General features: G+C 42.6%; 1 protein-coding gene across 3 annotated transcripts in view; it reads left to right on the top strand.

Annotated features, from left to right (window-relative positions):
• The window catches only part of nos1apa (nitric oxide synthase 1 (neuronal) adaptor protein a), a 281,657-nt gene extending 265,171 nt beyond the window's left edge, over positions 1-16,486 (top strand). For all 3 annotated transcript variants that reach the window (XM_080431716.1, XM_080431715.1, XM_080431717.1), the window contains one exon: positions 15,738-16,486. In XM_080431716.1, coding sequence (XP_080287842.1) covers positions 15,738-16,392 — 655 coding nt within the window. In that variant the 3' untranslated portion in view covers positions 16,393-16,486. The remainder of the gene's footprint in view (positions 1-15,737) is intronic.
• The last annotated feature ends 326 nt before the right edge of the window (positions 16,487-16,812 follow it).

The raw sequence follows: 16,812 nt of genomic DNA, 5'->3' as shown, positions 1-16,812 counted from the left end.
TGGAGTCATACGTCATTGATATGTCATAGACGACTGACGTTATAGACTGTTTGCACTTCCTGGCAGAGATGTGTGCTCCACTGAGCATGTGAACCTTTCAAGTGTTCTTTTTATCCTGGAAACCAGACGAATCTGCCAGTGTAAAAAATAAATAAAATAATAGCCCTCGGCAGATTAGTCTGGCCCCACTCGGTTGTGATTGGATTTCACTGCCCCCGAAGTTGTGGTGCACCAATCAGGAACCAGTATGCAAATATGGGACGGGTTTATCACCAGTTTTTTTAATCCGTCCCTTTGAAATGCAGGTTCCAAACAGAGACTCCAGACTAATATCTATATACAGTGATATTAGTCTGGCTATGCCAGGCTAGTGTTTTTAGTCATGGCTGCCAGTTCCCACCTGATGTCATGTGGGAGTTCTGACTGCTCAAGACCGTACTGAATTACTGCTAGCTTGCACAGCATCTTCAAACTTGGATTCAAATCTAAGATGTAGAGGTCATCAGCGAGTGTGTTGTCTCCTTTGTATCCTCCAAAGAAGATGACTTGATATCCCACAATGCAACAGCGCATACAAGAGGTTGGACACGGGCCTTTCCCGTTGGGCTCAACCTTCTTCCAGGAAGTCTCTGGGTTGAATTTCCACAGATCATTGACCAAGGTTTCGTTCGTTTTGCCACCAAATATGTACAGCTCTCCATTGTAGGCAAAGGCTGAATTAAAGTTGCGACTTTCTGGAAGAAAAGGTGAAGAAGGTGTGCTCAGCCAGCAGTTTATCTCTGTGTCAAACACTCCTAAGTTGTTGTATTGGTTCATGTACCCTATGCCCCCAAAAACAAACATCTTTGTCCCGATGATGGTGGCAGAGTGATATACTGAAAGAGGTCCTGGTGTGCCTCTGGTGTAAATGAAAGACCAGACCATTGTAGTGGTGTCCAACTTGTGGATGTCATTATTGCGTGAGGTAGAACTATGCCGGTATCCTCCATAGATATACATGACCTTCCCCAAAACACAGGCTGAATGGCCCCAACTTGCCTGTGGAACCGTCCCAGAAACCTTGGGCAAGAACCATCTGTGGGTGTTGACATCAAATGTATAGAGCCAGATACAGTATCCAAACCCGCCCCAGATGTAGATAACATCTCCCATCAGCACAGCTGTGTGGCCCAAGAGACTTGAGGGGACATTACGGGGACATTTTCCTCTTCTAGTTGTCACTGGGAGCAACTTTAACCAGCGTAAAGCCACTGTATTAAAGATGTGGACTTCAATCTGATTACTGATGTTCTTTTCCCATCCGAAGCAGTACACCTTGTGTCCTACTGCAACAGCAGCAGCACGACCGAACTTTGGTCCTTCTCTCAGATGTACCGTCCACTGCAACATTTTACACACCAGCACCACCGTCAAACAATGTTACCAACTACCGTAATTATCCGGGTTTAGTTGATAGAATATTAGTTGACACACTAAAAGTTGATAAATGTTTCTTTCTTTATTTGACACGTCATTTAAAGGACAAATCACACAGTTTGTGATGATGACAGTGTGATGTCATTGCATTATAACGCAATTATTTAGTATAAACAGTGATGTCTGCAACAACTATACTATATGTATGTCTGTGTTCCGTTTATGCCCATGTATGGAGATCTCTGTATCTGTCTGCCTGTGTCCCTTTTATGCCCATAACACTTTTTCCAAATGAAGAATTTGAATTATTTTATACTGACACACAACGCTTTGACTTGCTTTGATATTTCTTGTACATTTTAAGCTCAGCACTTCAGCAACCACAGAAATAACATATTCTAAACTAAATCCTATTGCCCCCTGATGGAGTTAAACCATGTATTTTGTGGACAATATTGATAAGATCTATATTTATAGATCTAACCAGTCAAATTAATATAATAATGTCATATTTTAGCCTAACTCAGCCTGGCTCCATATTTGTCATCTCACTGTCAACCTGACAAGTTTTATCCATAAGTCAGGGCCTTGCTGTTCAAGGTGATATCAGGGTGCCTGCTCTATTGTCTGTCTGCTGTGTGCTATCTATCGGCTTCTGGAATTCATAATATAGCTAGTAATGATAATTGACAACTTATCCTCTATGTAATTGGTTCTCAAAGTGGGGTCCGGGGACCCCCAGGGGTCCTTGGGGTGGTTCCAGGGTGTCCCAAGTGACATGTATTAATATAGCATCACAATAGTTTTAACCACTTCAACCTTTTATACTTTGGCTATTCAAAAATAGCAGATGTACAAGCTCATAGCGCGGGCTTGTAGATCTGAACATTCGTGAACATTTTGTGCAAAACTTTTGAATATATATATTTTTAAAGCGAACATTTCTTACTCAAATCTTTGCTTCTGGGGGTCCCTGGAACGAAATATTTTGAGATGGGGGTCCGCGCCCAAATACATATCATTTTGGGGGTACCTTGACGTGAAAAGGTTTGATAACCACGGCACAATTTTTCTTTGTCTTTACTCCTTTTTTTGTGCATGCTGCTGGGCCACAGAAGTACCCTCCTACACATACATGTTTTTTTCCCCAAAATCTGTTTTATATATTTTATGACATATTTAACCTTAATTTTATTATGGAAGTCAATGTCGGATGAATCTGGCTGAAACAATTATGGAGTCATACGTCATTGATATGTCATAGACGACTGACGTTATAGACTGTTTGCACTTCCTGGCAGAGATGTGTGCTCCACTGAGCATGTGAACCTTTCAAGTGTTTTTCTTAATCCTGGAAACCAGACGAATCTGCCAGTGTAAAAAATAAATAAATTAATAGCCCTCGGCAGATTAGTCTGGCCCCACTCGGTTGTGATTGGATTTCACTGCCCCCGCAAGTTGTGGTGCACCAATCAGGAACCAGTATGCAAATATGGGACGGGTTTATCACCATTTTTTAAAATCCGTCCCTTTGAAATGCAGGTTCCAAACAGAGACTCCAGACTAATATCTATACGCAGTGATATTAGTCTGGCTATGCCAGGCTAGTGTTTTTAGTCATGACAGCCAGTTCCCACCTGATGTCATGTGGGAGTTCTGACTGCTCAAGACCGTACTGAATTACTGCTAGCTTGCACAGCATCTTCAAACTTGGATTCAAATCTAAGATGTAAAGGTCATCAGCGAGTGTGTTGTCTTCTTTGTATCCTCCAAAGAAGATGACATGATATCCCACAATGCAACAGCTCATACCATAGATTGGACACGGGCCTTTCCCGTTGGGCTCAACCTTCTTCCAGGAACTCTCTGGGTTGAATTGCCACAGATCATTGAACAAGGTTTCGTTCATTTCGCCACCAAATATGTACAGCTCTCCATTGTAGGCAAAGGCTGAATTACAGTAGCGACTTTCTGGAGGAAAAGGTGAAGAAGGCGTGCTCAGCCAGCAGTTTATCTCTGTGTCAAACACTCGTAAGTTGTTGTATTGGTTCATGTACTCTATGCCCCCAAATACAAACATCTTTGTCCCGATGATGGTGGCAGAGTGATATACTGAAAGAGGTCCTGGTGTGCCTCTGGTGTAAATGAAAGACCAGACCATTGTAGTGGTGTCCAACTTGTGGATGTCATTATTGTGTGAGGTAGAACTATGCCGGTATCCTCCATAGATATACATGACCTTCTCCAAAACACAGGCTGAATGGCCCCAACTTATCTGTGGAACCGTCCCAGAAACCCTGGGCAAGAACCATCTGTGGGTGTTGACATCAAATGCATAGAGCCAGTCACAGTATTCAAACCCGCCCCAGATGTAGATAACATCTCCTATCAGCACAGCTGTGTGGCCCCGGCGACTCGAGGGGACATTACGGGGACATTTTCCTCTTCTAGTTGTCACTGGGAGCAACTTTAACCAGCGTAAAGCCACTGTATTAAAGATGTGGACTTCAATCTGATTACTGATGTTCTCTTCCTCTCCGAAGCAGTACACCTTGTGTCCTACTGCAACAGCAGCAGCACGACCGACCTTTGGTCCTTCTCTCAGATGTACCGTCCACTGCAACATTTTACACACCAGCACCACCGTCAAACAATGTTACCAACTACCGTAATTATCCGGGGTTAGTTGATAGAATATTAGTCGACACACTAAAAGTTGCTAAATGTTGCTTTCTTTATTTGACACGTCATTTAAAGGACAAATCACACAGTTTGTGATGATGACAGTGTGATGTCATTGCATTATAACGCAATTATTTAGTATAAACAGTGATGTCTGCAACAACTGTACTATTTGTATGTCTGTGTTCCGTTTATGCCCATGTATGGAGATCTCTGTATCTGTCTGCCTGTGTCCCTTTTATGCCCATAACACTTTTTCCAAACGAAGAATTTGAATTATTTTTTACTGACACACAACGCTTTGACTTGCTTTGATATTTCTTGTACATTTTAAGCTCAGCACTTCAGCAACCACAGAAATAACATTCTAAACTAAATCCTATTGCCCCCTGATGGAGTTAAACTATGTATTTTGTGGACAATATTGATAAGATCTATATTTATAGATCTAACCAGTCAAATTAACATAATAATGTCATATTTTAGCCTAACTCAGCCTGGCTCCATATTTGTCATCTCACTGTCAACCTGACATGTTTTATCCATAAGTCAGGGCCTTGGTGTTCAAGCTGATATCAGGGTGCCTGCTCTATTGTCTGTCTGCTGTGTGCTATCTATCGGCTTCTGGAATTCATAATATAGCTAGTAATGATAATTGACAACTTATCCTCTATGTCATTGGTTCTCAAAGTGGGGTCCGGGGACCCCCAGGGGTCCTTGGGGTGGTTCCAGGGTGTCCCAAGCGACATGTATTAATATAGCATCACAATAGTTTTAACCACTTCAACCTTTTATACTTTGGCTATTCAAAAATAGCAGATGTACAAGCTCATAGCGCAGGCTTGTAGATCTGAAAAATCGTGAACATTTGTGCAAAACTTTTGAATATATATATTTTTTTAAAGCGAACATTTCTTACTCAAATCTTTGCTTCTGGGGGTCCCTGGAACTAAATATTTTGAGATGGGGGTCCGCGCCCAAATACATATCATTTTGGGGGTACCTTGACGTGAAAAAGTTTGATAACCACGGCACAATTTTTCTTTGTCTTTACTCCTTTTTTTGTGCATGCTGCTGGGCCACAGAAGTACCCTCCTACACATACATGTTTTTTTTTCCCAAAATCTGTTTTATATATTTTATGACATATTTAACCTTAATTTTATTATGGAAGTCAATGTCGGATGAATCTGGCTGAAACAATTATGGAGTCATACGTCATTGATATGTCATAGACGACTGACGTTATAGACTGTTTGCACTTCCTGGCAGAGATGTGTGCTCCACTGAGCATGTGAACCTTTCAAGTGTTCTTTTTATCCTGGAAACCAGACGAATCTGCCAGTGTAGAAAATAAATAAAATAATAGCCCTCGGCAGATTAGTCTGGCCCCACTCGGTTGTGATTGGATTTCACTGCCCCCGCAAGTTGTGGTGCACCAATCAGGAACCAGTATGCAAATATGGGACGGGTTTATCACCATTTTTTAAATCCGTCCCTTTGAAATGCAGGTTCCAAACAGAGACTCCAGACTAATATCTATATGTAGTGATATTAGTCTGGCTATGCCAGGCTAGTGTTTTTAGTCATGACAGCCAGTTCCCACCTGATGTCATGTGGGAGTTCTGACTGCTCAAGACCGTACTGAATTACTGCTAGCTTGCACAGCATCTTCAAACTTGGATTCAAATCTAAGATGTAGAGGTCATCAGCGAGTGTGTTGTCTCCTTTGTATCCTCCAAAGAAGATGACTTGATATCCCACAATGCAACAGCGCATACAAGAGGTTGGACACAGGCCTTTCCCGTTGGGCTCAACCTTCTTCCAGGAAGTCTCTGGGTTGAATTTCCACAGATCATTGACCAAGGTTTTGTTCGTTTCGCCACCAAATATGTACAGCTCTCCATTGTAGGCAAAGGCTGAATTACAGTAGCGATTTTCTGGAAGAAAAGGTGAAGAAGGTGTGCTCAGCCAGCAGTTTATCTCTGTGTCAAACACTCGTAAGTTGTTGTATTGGTTCATGTACCCTATGCCCCCAAATACAAACATCTTTGTCCCGATGATGGTGGCAGAGTGATATACTGAAAGAGGTCCTGGTGTGCCTCTGGTGTAAATGAAAGACCAGACCATTGTAGTGGTGTCCAACTTGTGGATGTCATTATGGATGTCATTATTGCGTGAGGTAGAACTATGCCGGTATCCTCCATAGATATACATGACCTTCCCCAAAACACAGGCTGAATGGCCCCAACTTGCCTGTGGAACCGTCCCAGAAACCCTGGGCTCTCCCATCAGCACAGCTGTGTGGCCCCAGCAACTCGAGGGGACATTACGGGGACATTTTCCTCTTCTAGTTGTCACTGGGAGCAACTTTAACCAGCGTAAAGCCACTGTATTAAAGATGTGGACTTCAATCTGATTACTGATGTAATTCCTGATGTTCTTTTCCCATCCGAAGCAGTACACCTTGTGTCCTACTGCAACAGCAGCAGCTTGACCGAACTTTGGTCCTTCTCTCAGATGTACCGTCCACTGCAACATTTTACACACCAGCACCACCGTCAAACAATGTTACCAACTACCGTAATTATCCGGGTTTAGTTGATAGAATATTAGTCGACACACTAAAAGTTGATAAATGTTTCTTTCTTTATTTGACACGTCATTTAAAGGACAAATCACACAGTTTGTGATGATGACAGTGTGATGTCATTGCATTATAACACAATTATTTAGTATAAACAGTGATGTCTGCAACAACTATACTATATGTATGTCTGTGTTCCGTTTATGCCCATGTATGGAGATCTCTGTATCTGTCTGCCTGTGTCCCTTTTATGCCCATAACACTTTTTCCAAACGAAGAATTTGAATTATTTTATACTGACACACAACGCTTTGACTTGCTTTGATATTTCTTGTACATTTTAAGCTCAGCACTTCAGCAACCACAGAAATAACATATTCTAAACTAAATCCTATTGTCCCCTGATGGAGTTAAACTATGTATTTTGTGGACAATATTGATAAGATCTAGATTTATAGATCTAACCAGTCAAATTAATATAATAATGTCATATTTTAGCCTAACTCAGCCTGGCTCCATATTTGTCATCTCACTGTCAACCTGACATGTTTTATCCATAAGTCAGGGCCTTGCTGTTCAAGCTGATATCAGGGTGCCTGCTCTATTGTCTGTCTGCTGTGTGCTATCTATCGGCTTCTGGAATTCATAATATAGTTAGTAATGATAATTGACAACTTATCCTCTATGTCATTGGTTCTCAAAGTGGGGTCCGGGGACCCCCAGGGGTCCTTGGGGTGGTTCCAGGGTGTCCCAAGCGACATGTATTAATATAGCATCACAATAGTTTTAACCACTTCAACCTTTTATACTTTGGCTATTCAAAAATAGCAGATGTACAAGCTCATAGCGCGGACTTGTAGATCTGAAAAATCGTGAACATTTGTGCAAAACTTTTGAATATATATATTTTTAAAGCGAACATTTCTTACTCAAATCTTTGCTTCTGGGGGTCCCTGGAACTAAATATTTTGAGATGGGGGTCCGCGCCCAAATACATATCATTTTGGGGGTACCTTGACGTGAAAAAGTTTGATAACTACGGCACAATTTTTCTTTGTCTTTACTCCTTTTTTTGTGCATGCTGCTGGGCCACAGAAGTACCCTCCTACACATACATGTTTTTTTTCCCAAAATCTGTTTTATATATTTTATGACATATTTAACCTTAATTTTATTATGGAAGTCAATGTCGGTTGAAACAATTATGGAGTCATACGTCATTGATATGTCATAGACGACTGACGTTATAGACTGTTTGCACTTCCTGGCAGAGATGTGTGCTCCACTGAGCATGTGAGCCTTTCAAGTGTTTTTTTTAATCCTGGAAACCAGACGAATCTGCCAGTGTAAAAAATAAATAAAATAATAGCCCTCGGCAGATTAGTCTGGCCCCACTCGGTTGTGATTGGATTTCACTGCCCCCGCAAGTTGTGGTGCACCAATCAGGAACCAGTATGCAAATATGGGACGGGTTTATCACCGTTTATTTTAATCCGTCCCTTTGAAATGCAGGTTCCAAACAGAGACTCCAGACTAATATCTATATGCAGTGATATTAGTCTGGCAATGCCAGGCTAGTGTTTTTAGTCATAGCTGCCAGTTCCCACCTGATGTCATGTGGGAGTTCTGACTGCTCAAGACTGTACTGAATTACTGCTAGCTTGCACAGCATCTTCAAACTTGGATTCAAATCTAAGATGTAGAGGTCATCAGCGAGTGTCTTGTCTGACGTGTCTCCTTTGTATCCTCCAAAGAAGATGACATGATATCCCACAATGCAACAGCTCATACCAGCGATTGGACACAGGCCTTTCCCGTTGGGCTCAACCTTCTTCCAGGAAGTCTCTGGGTTGAATTTCCACAGATCATTGACCAAGGTTTCGTTCGTTTCGCCACCAAATATGTACAGCTCTCCATTGTAGGCAAAGGCTGAATTACCGTAGCGACTTTCTGGAGGAAAAGGTGAAGAAGGTGTGCTCAGCCAGCAGTTTATCTCTGTGTCAAACACTCCTAAGTTGTTGTATTGAGTCATGTACCCTATGCCCCCAAATACAAACATCTTTGTCCCGATGATGGTGGCAGAGTGATATACTGAAAGAGGTCCTGGTGTGCCTCTGGTATAAATGAAAGACCAGACCATTGTAGTGGTGTCCAACTTGTGGATGTCATTATTGCGTGAGGTAGAACTATGCCGGTGTCCTCCATAGATATACATGACCTTCCCCAAAACACAGGCTGAATGGCCCCAACTTGCCTGTGGAACCGTCCCAGAAACCCTGGGCAAGAACCATCTGTGGGTGTTGACATCAAATGCATAGAGCCAGTCACAGTATTCAAACCCGCCCCAGATGTAGATAACATCTCCCATCAGCACAGCTGTGTGGCCCCGGCGACTCGAGGGGACATTACGGGGACATTTTCCTCTTCTAGTTGTCACTGGGAGCAACTTTAACCAGCGTAAAGCCACTGTATTAAAGATGTGGACTTCAATCTGATTACTGATGTTCTCTTCCTCTCCGAAGCAGTACACCTTGTGTCCTACTGCAACAGCAGCAGCACGACCGACCTTTGGTCCTTCTCTCAGATGTACCGTCCACTGCAACATTTTACACACCAGCACCACCGTCAAACAATGTTACCAACTACCGTAATTATCCAGGGTTAGTTGATAGAATATTAGTCGACACACTAAAAGTTGCTAAGTGTTGCTTTCTTTATTTGACACGTCATTTAAAGGACAAATCACACAGTTTGTGATGATGACAGTGTGATGTCATTGCATTATAACGCAATTATTTAGTATAAACAGTGATGTCTGCAACAACTATACTATTTGTATGTCTGTGTTCCGTTTATGCCCATGTATGGAGATCTCTGTATCTGTCTGCCTGTGTCCCTTTTATGCCCATAACACTTTTTCCAAATGAAGAATTTGAATTATTTTATACTGACACACAACGCTTTGACTTGCTTTGATATTTCTTGTACATTTTAAGCTCAGCACTTCAGCAACCACAGAAATAACATATTCTAAACTAAATCCTATTGCCCCCTGATGGAGTTAAACCATGTATTTTGTGGACAATATTGATAAGATCTAGATTTATAGATCTAACCAGTCAAATTAATATAATAATGTCATATTTTAGCCTAACTCAGCCTGGCTCCATATTTGTCGTCTCACTGTCAACCTGACATGTTTTATCCATAAGTCAGGGCCTTGCTGTTCAAGCTGATATCAGGGTGCCTGCTCTATTGTCTGTCTGCTGTGTGCTATCTATCGGCTTCTGGAATTCATAATATAGTTAGTAATGATAATTGACAACTTATCCTCTATGTCATTGGTTCTCAAAGTGGGGTCCGGGGACCCCCAGGGGTCCTTGGGGTGGTTCCAGGGTGTCCCAAGCGACATGTATTAATATAGCATCACAATAGTTTTAACCACTTCAACCTTTTATACTTTGGCTATTCAAAAATAGCAGATGTACAAGCTCATAGCGCGGGCTTGTAGATCTGAAAAATCGTGAACATTTGTGCAAAACTTTTGAATATATATATTTTTAAAGCGAACATTTCTTACTCAAATCTTTGCTTCTGGGGGTCCCTGGAACTAAATATTTTGAGATGGGGGTCCGCGCCCAAATACATATCATTTTGGGGGTACCTTGACGTGAAAAAGTTTGATAACTACGGCACAATTTTTCTTTGTCTTTACTCCTTTTTTTGTGCATGCTGCTGGGCCACAGAAGTACCCTCCTACACATACATGTTTTTTTTCCCAAAATCTGTTTTATATATTTTATGACATATTTAACCTTAATTTTATTATGGAAGTCAATGTCGGTTGAATCTGGCTGAAACAATTATGGAGTCATACGTCATTGATATGTCATAGACGACTGACGTTATAGACTGTTTGCACTTCCTGGCAGAGATGTGTGCTCCACTGAGCATGTGAACCTTTCAAGTGTTCTTTTTATGCTGGAAACCAGACGAATATGCCAGTGTAAAAAATAAATAAAATAATAGCCCTCAGCAGATTAGTCTGGCCCCACTCGGTTGTGATTGGATTTCACTGCCCCCGCAAGTTGTGGTGCACCAATCAGGAACCAGTATGCAAATATGGGACGGGTTTATCACCATTTTTTAAAATCCGTCCCTTTGAAATGCAGGTTCCAAACAGAGACTCCAGACTAATATCTATACGCAGTGATATTAGTCTGGCTATGCCAGGCTAGTGTTTTAGTCATGACAGCCAGTTCCCACCTGATGTCATGTGGGAGTTCTGACTGCTCAAGACCGTACTGAATTACTGCTAGCTTGCACAGCATCTTCAAACTTGGATTCAAATCTAAGATGTAAAGGTCATCAGCGAGTGTGTTGTCTTCTTTGTATCCTCCAAAGAAGATGACATGATATCCCACAATGCAACAGCTCATACCATAGATTGGACACGGGCCTTTCCCGTTGGGCTCAACCTTCTTCCAGGAACTCTCTGGGTTGAATTGCCACAGATCATTGAACAAGGTTTCGTTCATTTCGCCACCAAATATGTACAGCTCTCCATTGTAGGCAAAGGCTGAATTACAGTAGCGACTTTCTGGAGGAAAAGGTGAAGAAGGCGTGCTCAGCCAGCAGTTTATCTCTGTGTCAAACACTCGTAAGTTGTTGTATTGGTTCATGTACTCTATGCCCCCAAATACAAACATCTTTGTCCCGATGATGGTGGCAGAGTGATATACTGAAAGAGGTCCTGGTGTGCCTCTGGTGTAAATGAAAGACCAGACCATTGTAGTGGTGTCCAACTTGTGGATGTCATTAGTGCGTGTGGTAGAACTATGCCGGTATCCTCCATAGATATACATGACCTTCCCCAAAACACAGGCTGAATGGCCCCAACTTGCCTGTGGAACCGTCCCAGAAACCCTGGGCAAGAACCATGTGTGGGTGTTGACATCAAATGCATAGAGCCAGTCACAGTATCCAAACCCGCCCCAGATGTAGATAACATCTCCCATCAGCACAGCTGTGTGGCCCCGGCGACTCGAGGGGACATTACGGGGACATTTTCCTCTTCTAGTTGTCACTGGGAGCAACTTTAACCAGCGTAAAGCCACTGTATTAAAGATGTGGACTTCAATCTGATTACTGATGTAATTCCTGATGTTCTTTTCCCATCCGAAGCAGTACACCTTGTGTCCTACTGCAACAGCAGCAGCTTGACCGAACTTTGGTCCTTCTCTCAGATGTACCGTCCACTGCAACATTTTACACACCAGCACCACCGTCAAACAATGTTACCAACTACCGTAATTATCCGGGTTTAGTTGATAGAATATTAGTCGACACACTAAAAGTTGATAAATGTTTCTTTCTTTATTTGACACGTCATTTAAAGGACAAATCACACAGTTTGTGATGATGACAGTGTGATGTCATTGCATTATAACGCAATTATTTAGTATAAACAGTGATGTCTGCAACAACTATACTATTTGTATGTCTGTGTTCCGTTTATGCCCATGTATGGAGATCTCTGTATCTGTCTGCCTGTGTCCCTTTTATGCCCATAACACTTTTTCCAAATGAAGAATTTGAATTATTTTATACTGACACACAACGCTTTGACTTGCTTTGATATTTCTTGTACATTTTAAGCTCAGCACTTCAGCAACCGCAGAAATAACATATTCTAAACTAAATCCTATTGCCCCCTGATGGAGTTAAACTATGTATTTTGTGGACAATATTGATAAGATCTATATTTATAGATCTAACCAGTCAAATTAATATAATAATGTCATATTTTAGCCTAACTCAGCCTGGCTCCATATTTGTCATCTCACTGTCAACCTGACATGTTTTATCCATAAGTCAGGGCCTTGCTGTTCAAGCTGATATCAGGGTGCCTGCTCTATTGTCTGTCTGCTGTGTGCTATCTATCGGCTTCTGGAATTCATAATATAGCTAGTAATGATAATTGACAACTTATCCTCTATGTCATTGGTTCTCAAAGTGGGGTCCGGGGACCCCCAGGGGTCCTTGGGGTGGTTCCAGGGTGTCCCAAGCGAAATGTATTAATATAGCATCACAATAGTTTTAACCACTTCAACCTTTTATACTTTGGCTATTCAAAAATAGCAGATGTACAAGCTCATAGCGCGGGCTTGTAGATCTGAAAATCGTGAACATTTGTGCAAAACTTTTGAATATATATATTTTTTAAAGCGAACATTTCTTACTCAAATCTTTGCTTCTGGGGGTCCCTGGAACTAAATATTTTGAGATGGGGGTCCGCGCCCAAATACATATCATTTTGGGGGTACCTTGACGTGAAAAAGTTTGATAACCATGGCACAATTTTTCTTTGTCTTTACTCCTTTTTTTTTGTGCATGCTGCTGGGCCACAGAAGTACCCTCCTACACATACATGTTTTTTTCCCCAAAATCTGTTATATATATTTTATGACATATTTAACCTTAATTTTATTATGGAAGTCAATGTCTGTTGAATCTGGCTGAAACAATTATGGAGTCATACGTCATTGATATGTCATAGACGACTCACGTTATAGACTGTTTGCACTTCCTGGCAGAGATGTGTGCTCCACTGAGCATGTGAACCTTTCAAGTGTTCTTTTTATCCTGGAAACCAGACGAATCTGCCAGTGTAAAAAATAAATAAAATAATAGCCCTCGGCAGATTAGTCTGGCCCCACTCGGTTGTGATTGGATTTCACTGCCCCCGAAGTTGTGGTGCACCAATCAGGAACCAGTATGCAAATATGGGACGGGTTTATCACAGTTTTTTTTTATCCGTTCCTTTGAAATGCAGGTTCCAAACAGAGACTCCAGACTAATATCTATATGCAGTGATATTAGTTTGGCAATGCCAGGCTAGTGTTTTTAGTCATGGCTGCCAGTTCCCACCTGATGTCATGTGGGAGTTCTGACTGCTCAAGACCGTACTGAATTACTGCTAGCTTGCACAGCATCTTCAAACTTGGATTCAAATCTAAGATGTAAAGGTCATCAGCGAGTGTGTTGTCTTCTTTGTATCCTCCAAAGAAGATGACATGATATCCCACAATGCAACAGTGCATACTAGAGATTGGACACGGGCCTTTTCCGTTGGGCTCAACCTTCTTCCAGGAAGTCTCTGGGTTGAATTGCCACAGATCATTGAACAAGGTTTCGTTCGTTTTGCCACCAAATATGTACAGCTCTCCATTGTAGGCAAAGGCTGAATTACCGTAGCGACTTTCTGGAGGAAAAGGTGAAGAAGGTGTGCTCAGCCAGCAGTTTATCTCTGTGTCAAACACTCCTAAGTTGTTGTATTGGTTCATGTACCCTATGCCCCCAAATACAAACATCTTTGTCCCGATGATGGTGGCAGAGTGATATACTGAAAGAGGTCCTGGTGTGCCTCTGTTGTAAATGAAAGACCAGACCATTATAGTGGTGTCCAACTTGTGGATGTCATTAGTGCGTGAGGTAGAACTAAGCCGGTTTCCTCCATAGATATACATGACCTTCCCCAAAACACAGGCTGAATGGCCCCAACTTGCCTGTGGAACCGTCCCAGAAACCCTGGGCAAGAACCATCTGTGGGTGTTGACATCAAATGCATAGAGCCAGTCACAGTATCCAAACCCGCCCCAGATGTAGATAACATCTCCTATCAGCACAGCTGTGTGGCCCCGGCGATTCGAGGGGACATTACGGGGACATTTTCCTCTTCTAGTTGTCACTGGGAGCAACTTTAACCAGCGTAAAGCCACTGTATTAAAGATGTGGACTTCAATCTGATTACTGATGTTATTTTCCCCTCCGAAGCAGTACACCTTGTGTCCTACTGCAACAGCAGCAGCACGACCGACCTTTGGTCCTTCTCTCAGATGTACCGTCCACTGCAACATTTTACACACGAGCACCACCGTCAAACAATGTTACCAACTACCGTAATTATCCGGGGTTAGTTGATAGAATATTAGTTGACACACTAAAAGTTGCTAAATGTTGCTTTCTTTATTTGACACGTCATTTAAAGGACAAATCACACAGTTTGTGATGATGACAGTGTGATGTCATTGCATTATAACGCAATTATTTAGTATAAACAGTGATGTCTGCAACAACTATACTATATGTATGTCTGTGTTCCGTTTATGCCCATGTATGGAGATCTCTGTATCTGTCTGCCTGTGTCCCTTTTATGCCCATAACACTTTTTCCAAATGAAGAATTTTAATTATTTTATACTGACACACAACGCTTTGACTTGCTTTGATATTTCTTGTACATTTTAAGCTCAGCACTTCAGCAACCACAGAAATAACATATTCTAAACTAAACCCTATTGCCCCCTGATGGAGTTAAACTATGTCTTTTGTGGACAATATTGATAAGATCTAGATTTATAGATCTAACCAGTCAAATTAATATAATAATGTCATATTTTAGCCTAACTCAGCCTGGCTCCATATTTGTCATCTCACTGTCAACCTGACATGTTTTATCCATTGCTGTTCAAGGTGATATCAGGGTGCCTGCTCTATTGTCTGTCTGCTGTTTGCTATCTATCGGCTTCTGGAATTCATAATATAGCTAGTAATGATAATTGACAACTTATCCTCTATGTCATTGGTTCTCAAAGTGGGGTCCGGGGACCCCCAGGGGTCCTTGGGGTGGTTCCAGGGTGTCCCAAGCGAAATGTATTAATATAGCATCACAATAGTTTTAACCACTTCAACCTTTTATACTTTGGCTATTCAAAAATAGCAGATGTACAAGCTCATAGCGCGGGCTTGTAGATCTGAAAAATCGTGAACATTTGTGCAAAACTTTTGAATATATATTTTTAAACATTTCTTACTCAAAGCTTTGCTTCTGGGGGTCCCTGGAACTAAATATTTTGAGATGGGGGTCCGCGCCCAAATACATATCATTTTGGGGGTACCTTGACGTGAAAAAGTTTGATAACCACTGCTCTATGTCTATCCTTCTTTTTTTCTCCCATCTCTCCATCTCCCACTGCTCTTCGAATATTCAGCCACATCTCCCTGGACTCCTTCCCTCGGCTGGACCCCCCTCCCCCGACGCTGAAGAAGCGCCTCCCCCGCGCCCTGAAGACCACCCAGGACATGATGATCTCCTCGGACCCCGTGGTCGCCTCCCCCGAGACGCCGCCCGACTCCTCCTCCTCCTCTTTTGTCTCCTCCACCCCGCAAGACAAGACGCCCCTCATCGGCAAGGAGGACCACACCCTGCCGAGCGGGCCCGGGCCGCGCAGCGCAGGCGAAAAGGGGGACGGCGCGGAGGGGGAGGAGAACGGAGGGATGGAGGAGCTCGCCTCCCCGCCGGACGAGACGGCCGAGAGCAACGGGAAGGCGGACGGAGGAGTGTCGGGCTCGGGAGGTGAGGAGGAGGAGAGGAGGAGCGAGGGAGACGCGGAGAGCCATCATCAGACCCAGCTCCAGCTCTCGGTACCGGACGTCATACACAAAGACCCTCTGCCGGAGCCCAGAGCCAATAAGCCCTGCGGCGAGGCCCGGCTGGCTTCCACCCCTCGCTCCGGGAAAGCCCCCCACCGCATCAGCCTGAGCGAGGAGGGGCTGCTGGAGAACGGCGCCCTCTGCAGGAGGGGCTTGGGGCTGAATAATGCCGAGGAGGCGGAACCCCACCCGGACCTGTTGTCGTTCGAGTGAGGAGGTCGACGACCTTAACCCATTCAATCCGGGAACGCATCTGTGTCATTTTAAGATTTCTTTGACTATTAAAAAATAGCAGATATACAAGCTCATAGCGCGGCACCGAGTGCCGCGCTATGAGCTTCTAGATCTGCTACTTTAGAAAAATCTTGAAAATTTGTGCAAATCTTTGAAGCGAACCTTTATAACTCAAATCTTTGCTTCAGGGTGGGTCCCTGGAACAACGTATTTAATAAATGTTCGCTTTAAAAATATATATTCAAAGATTTGCACAAATTTTCAATTTTTTTTTCAAAAATACGCGCTATGAGCTTGTATATCTGCTATTTTTGAATAGCCAAAGAAATAAAAAAAAATACGCAGATGCGTTCCCGGTCTTAATGGGTTAATTGGGAATAAAATGTATCTGATTTAGCT

This window comes from Gymnoscopelus braueri, assembly GCF_963280865.1.
Source record: "Gymnoscopelus braueri genome assembly, chromosome: 6".
NCBI lineage: Eukaryota > Metazoa > Chordata > Actinopteri > Myctophiformes > Myctophidae > Gymnoscopelus > Gymnoscopelus braueri.
The sequence above is the reverse complement of the archived record's forward strand: the minus strand, read 5'-3'. Positions and strand labels throughout refer to the sequence as shown.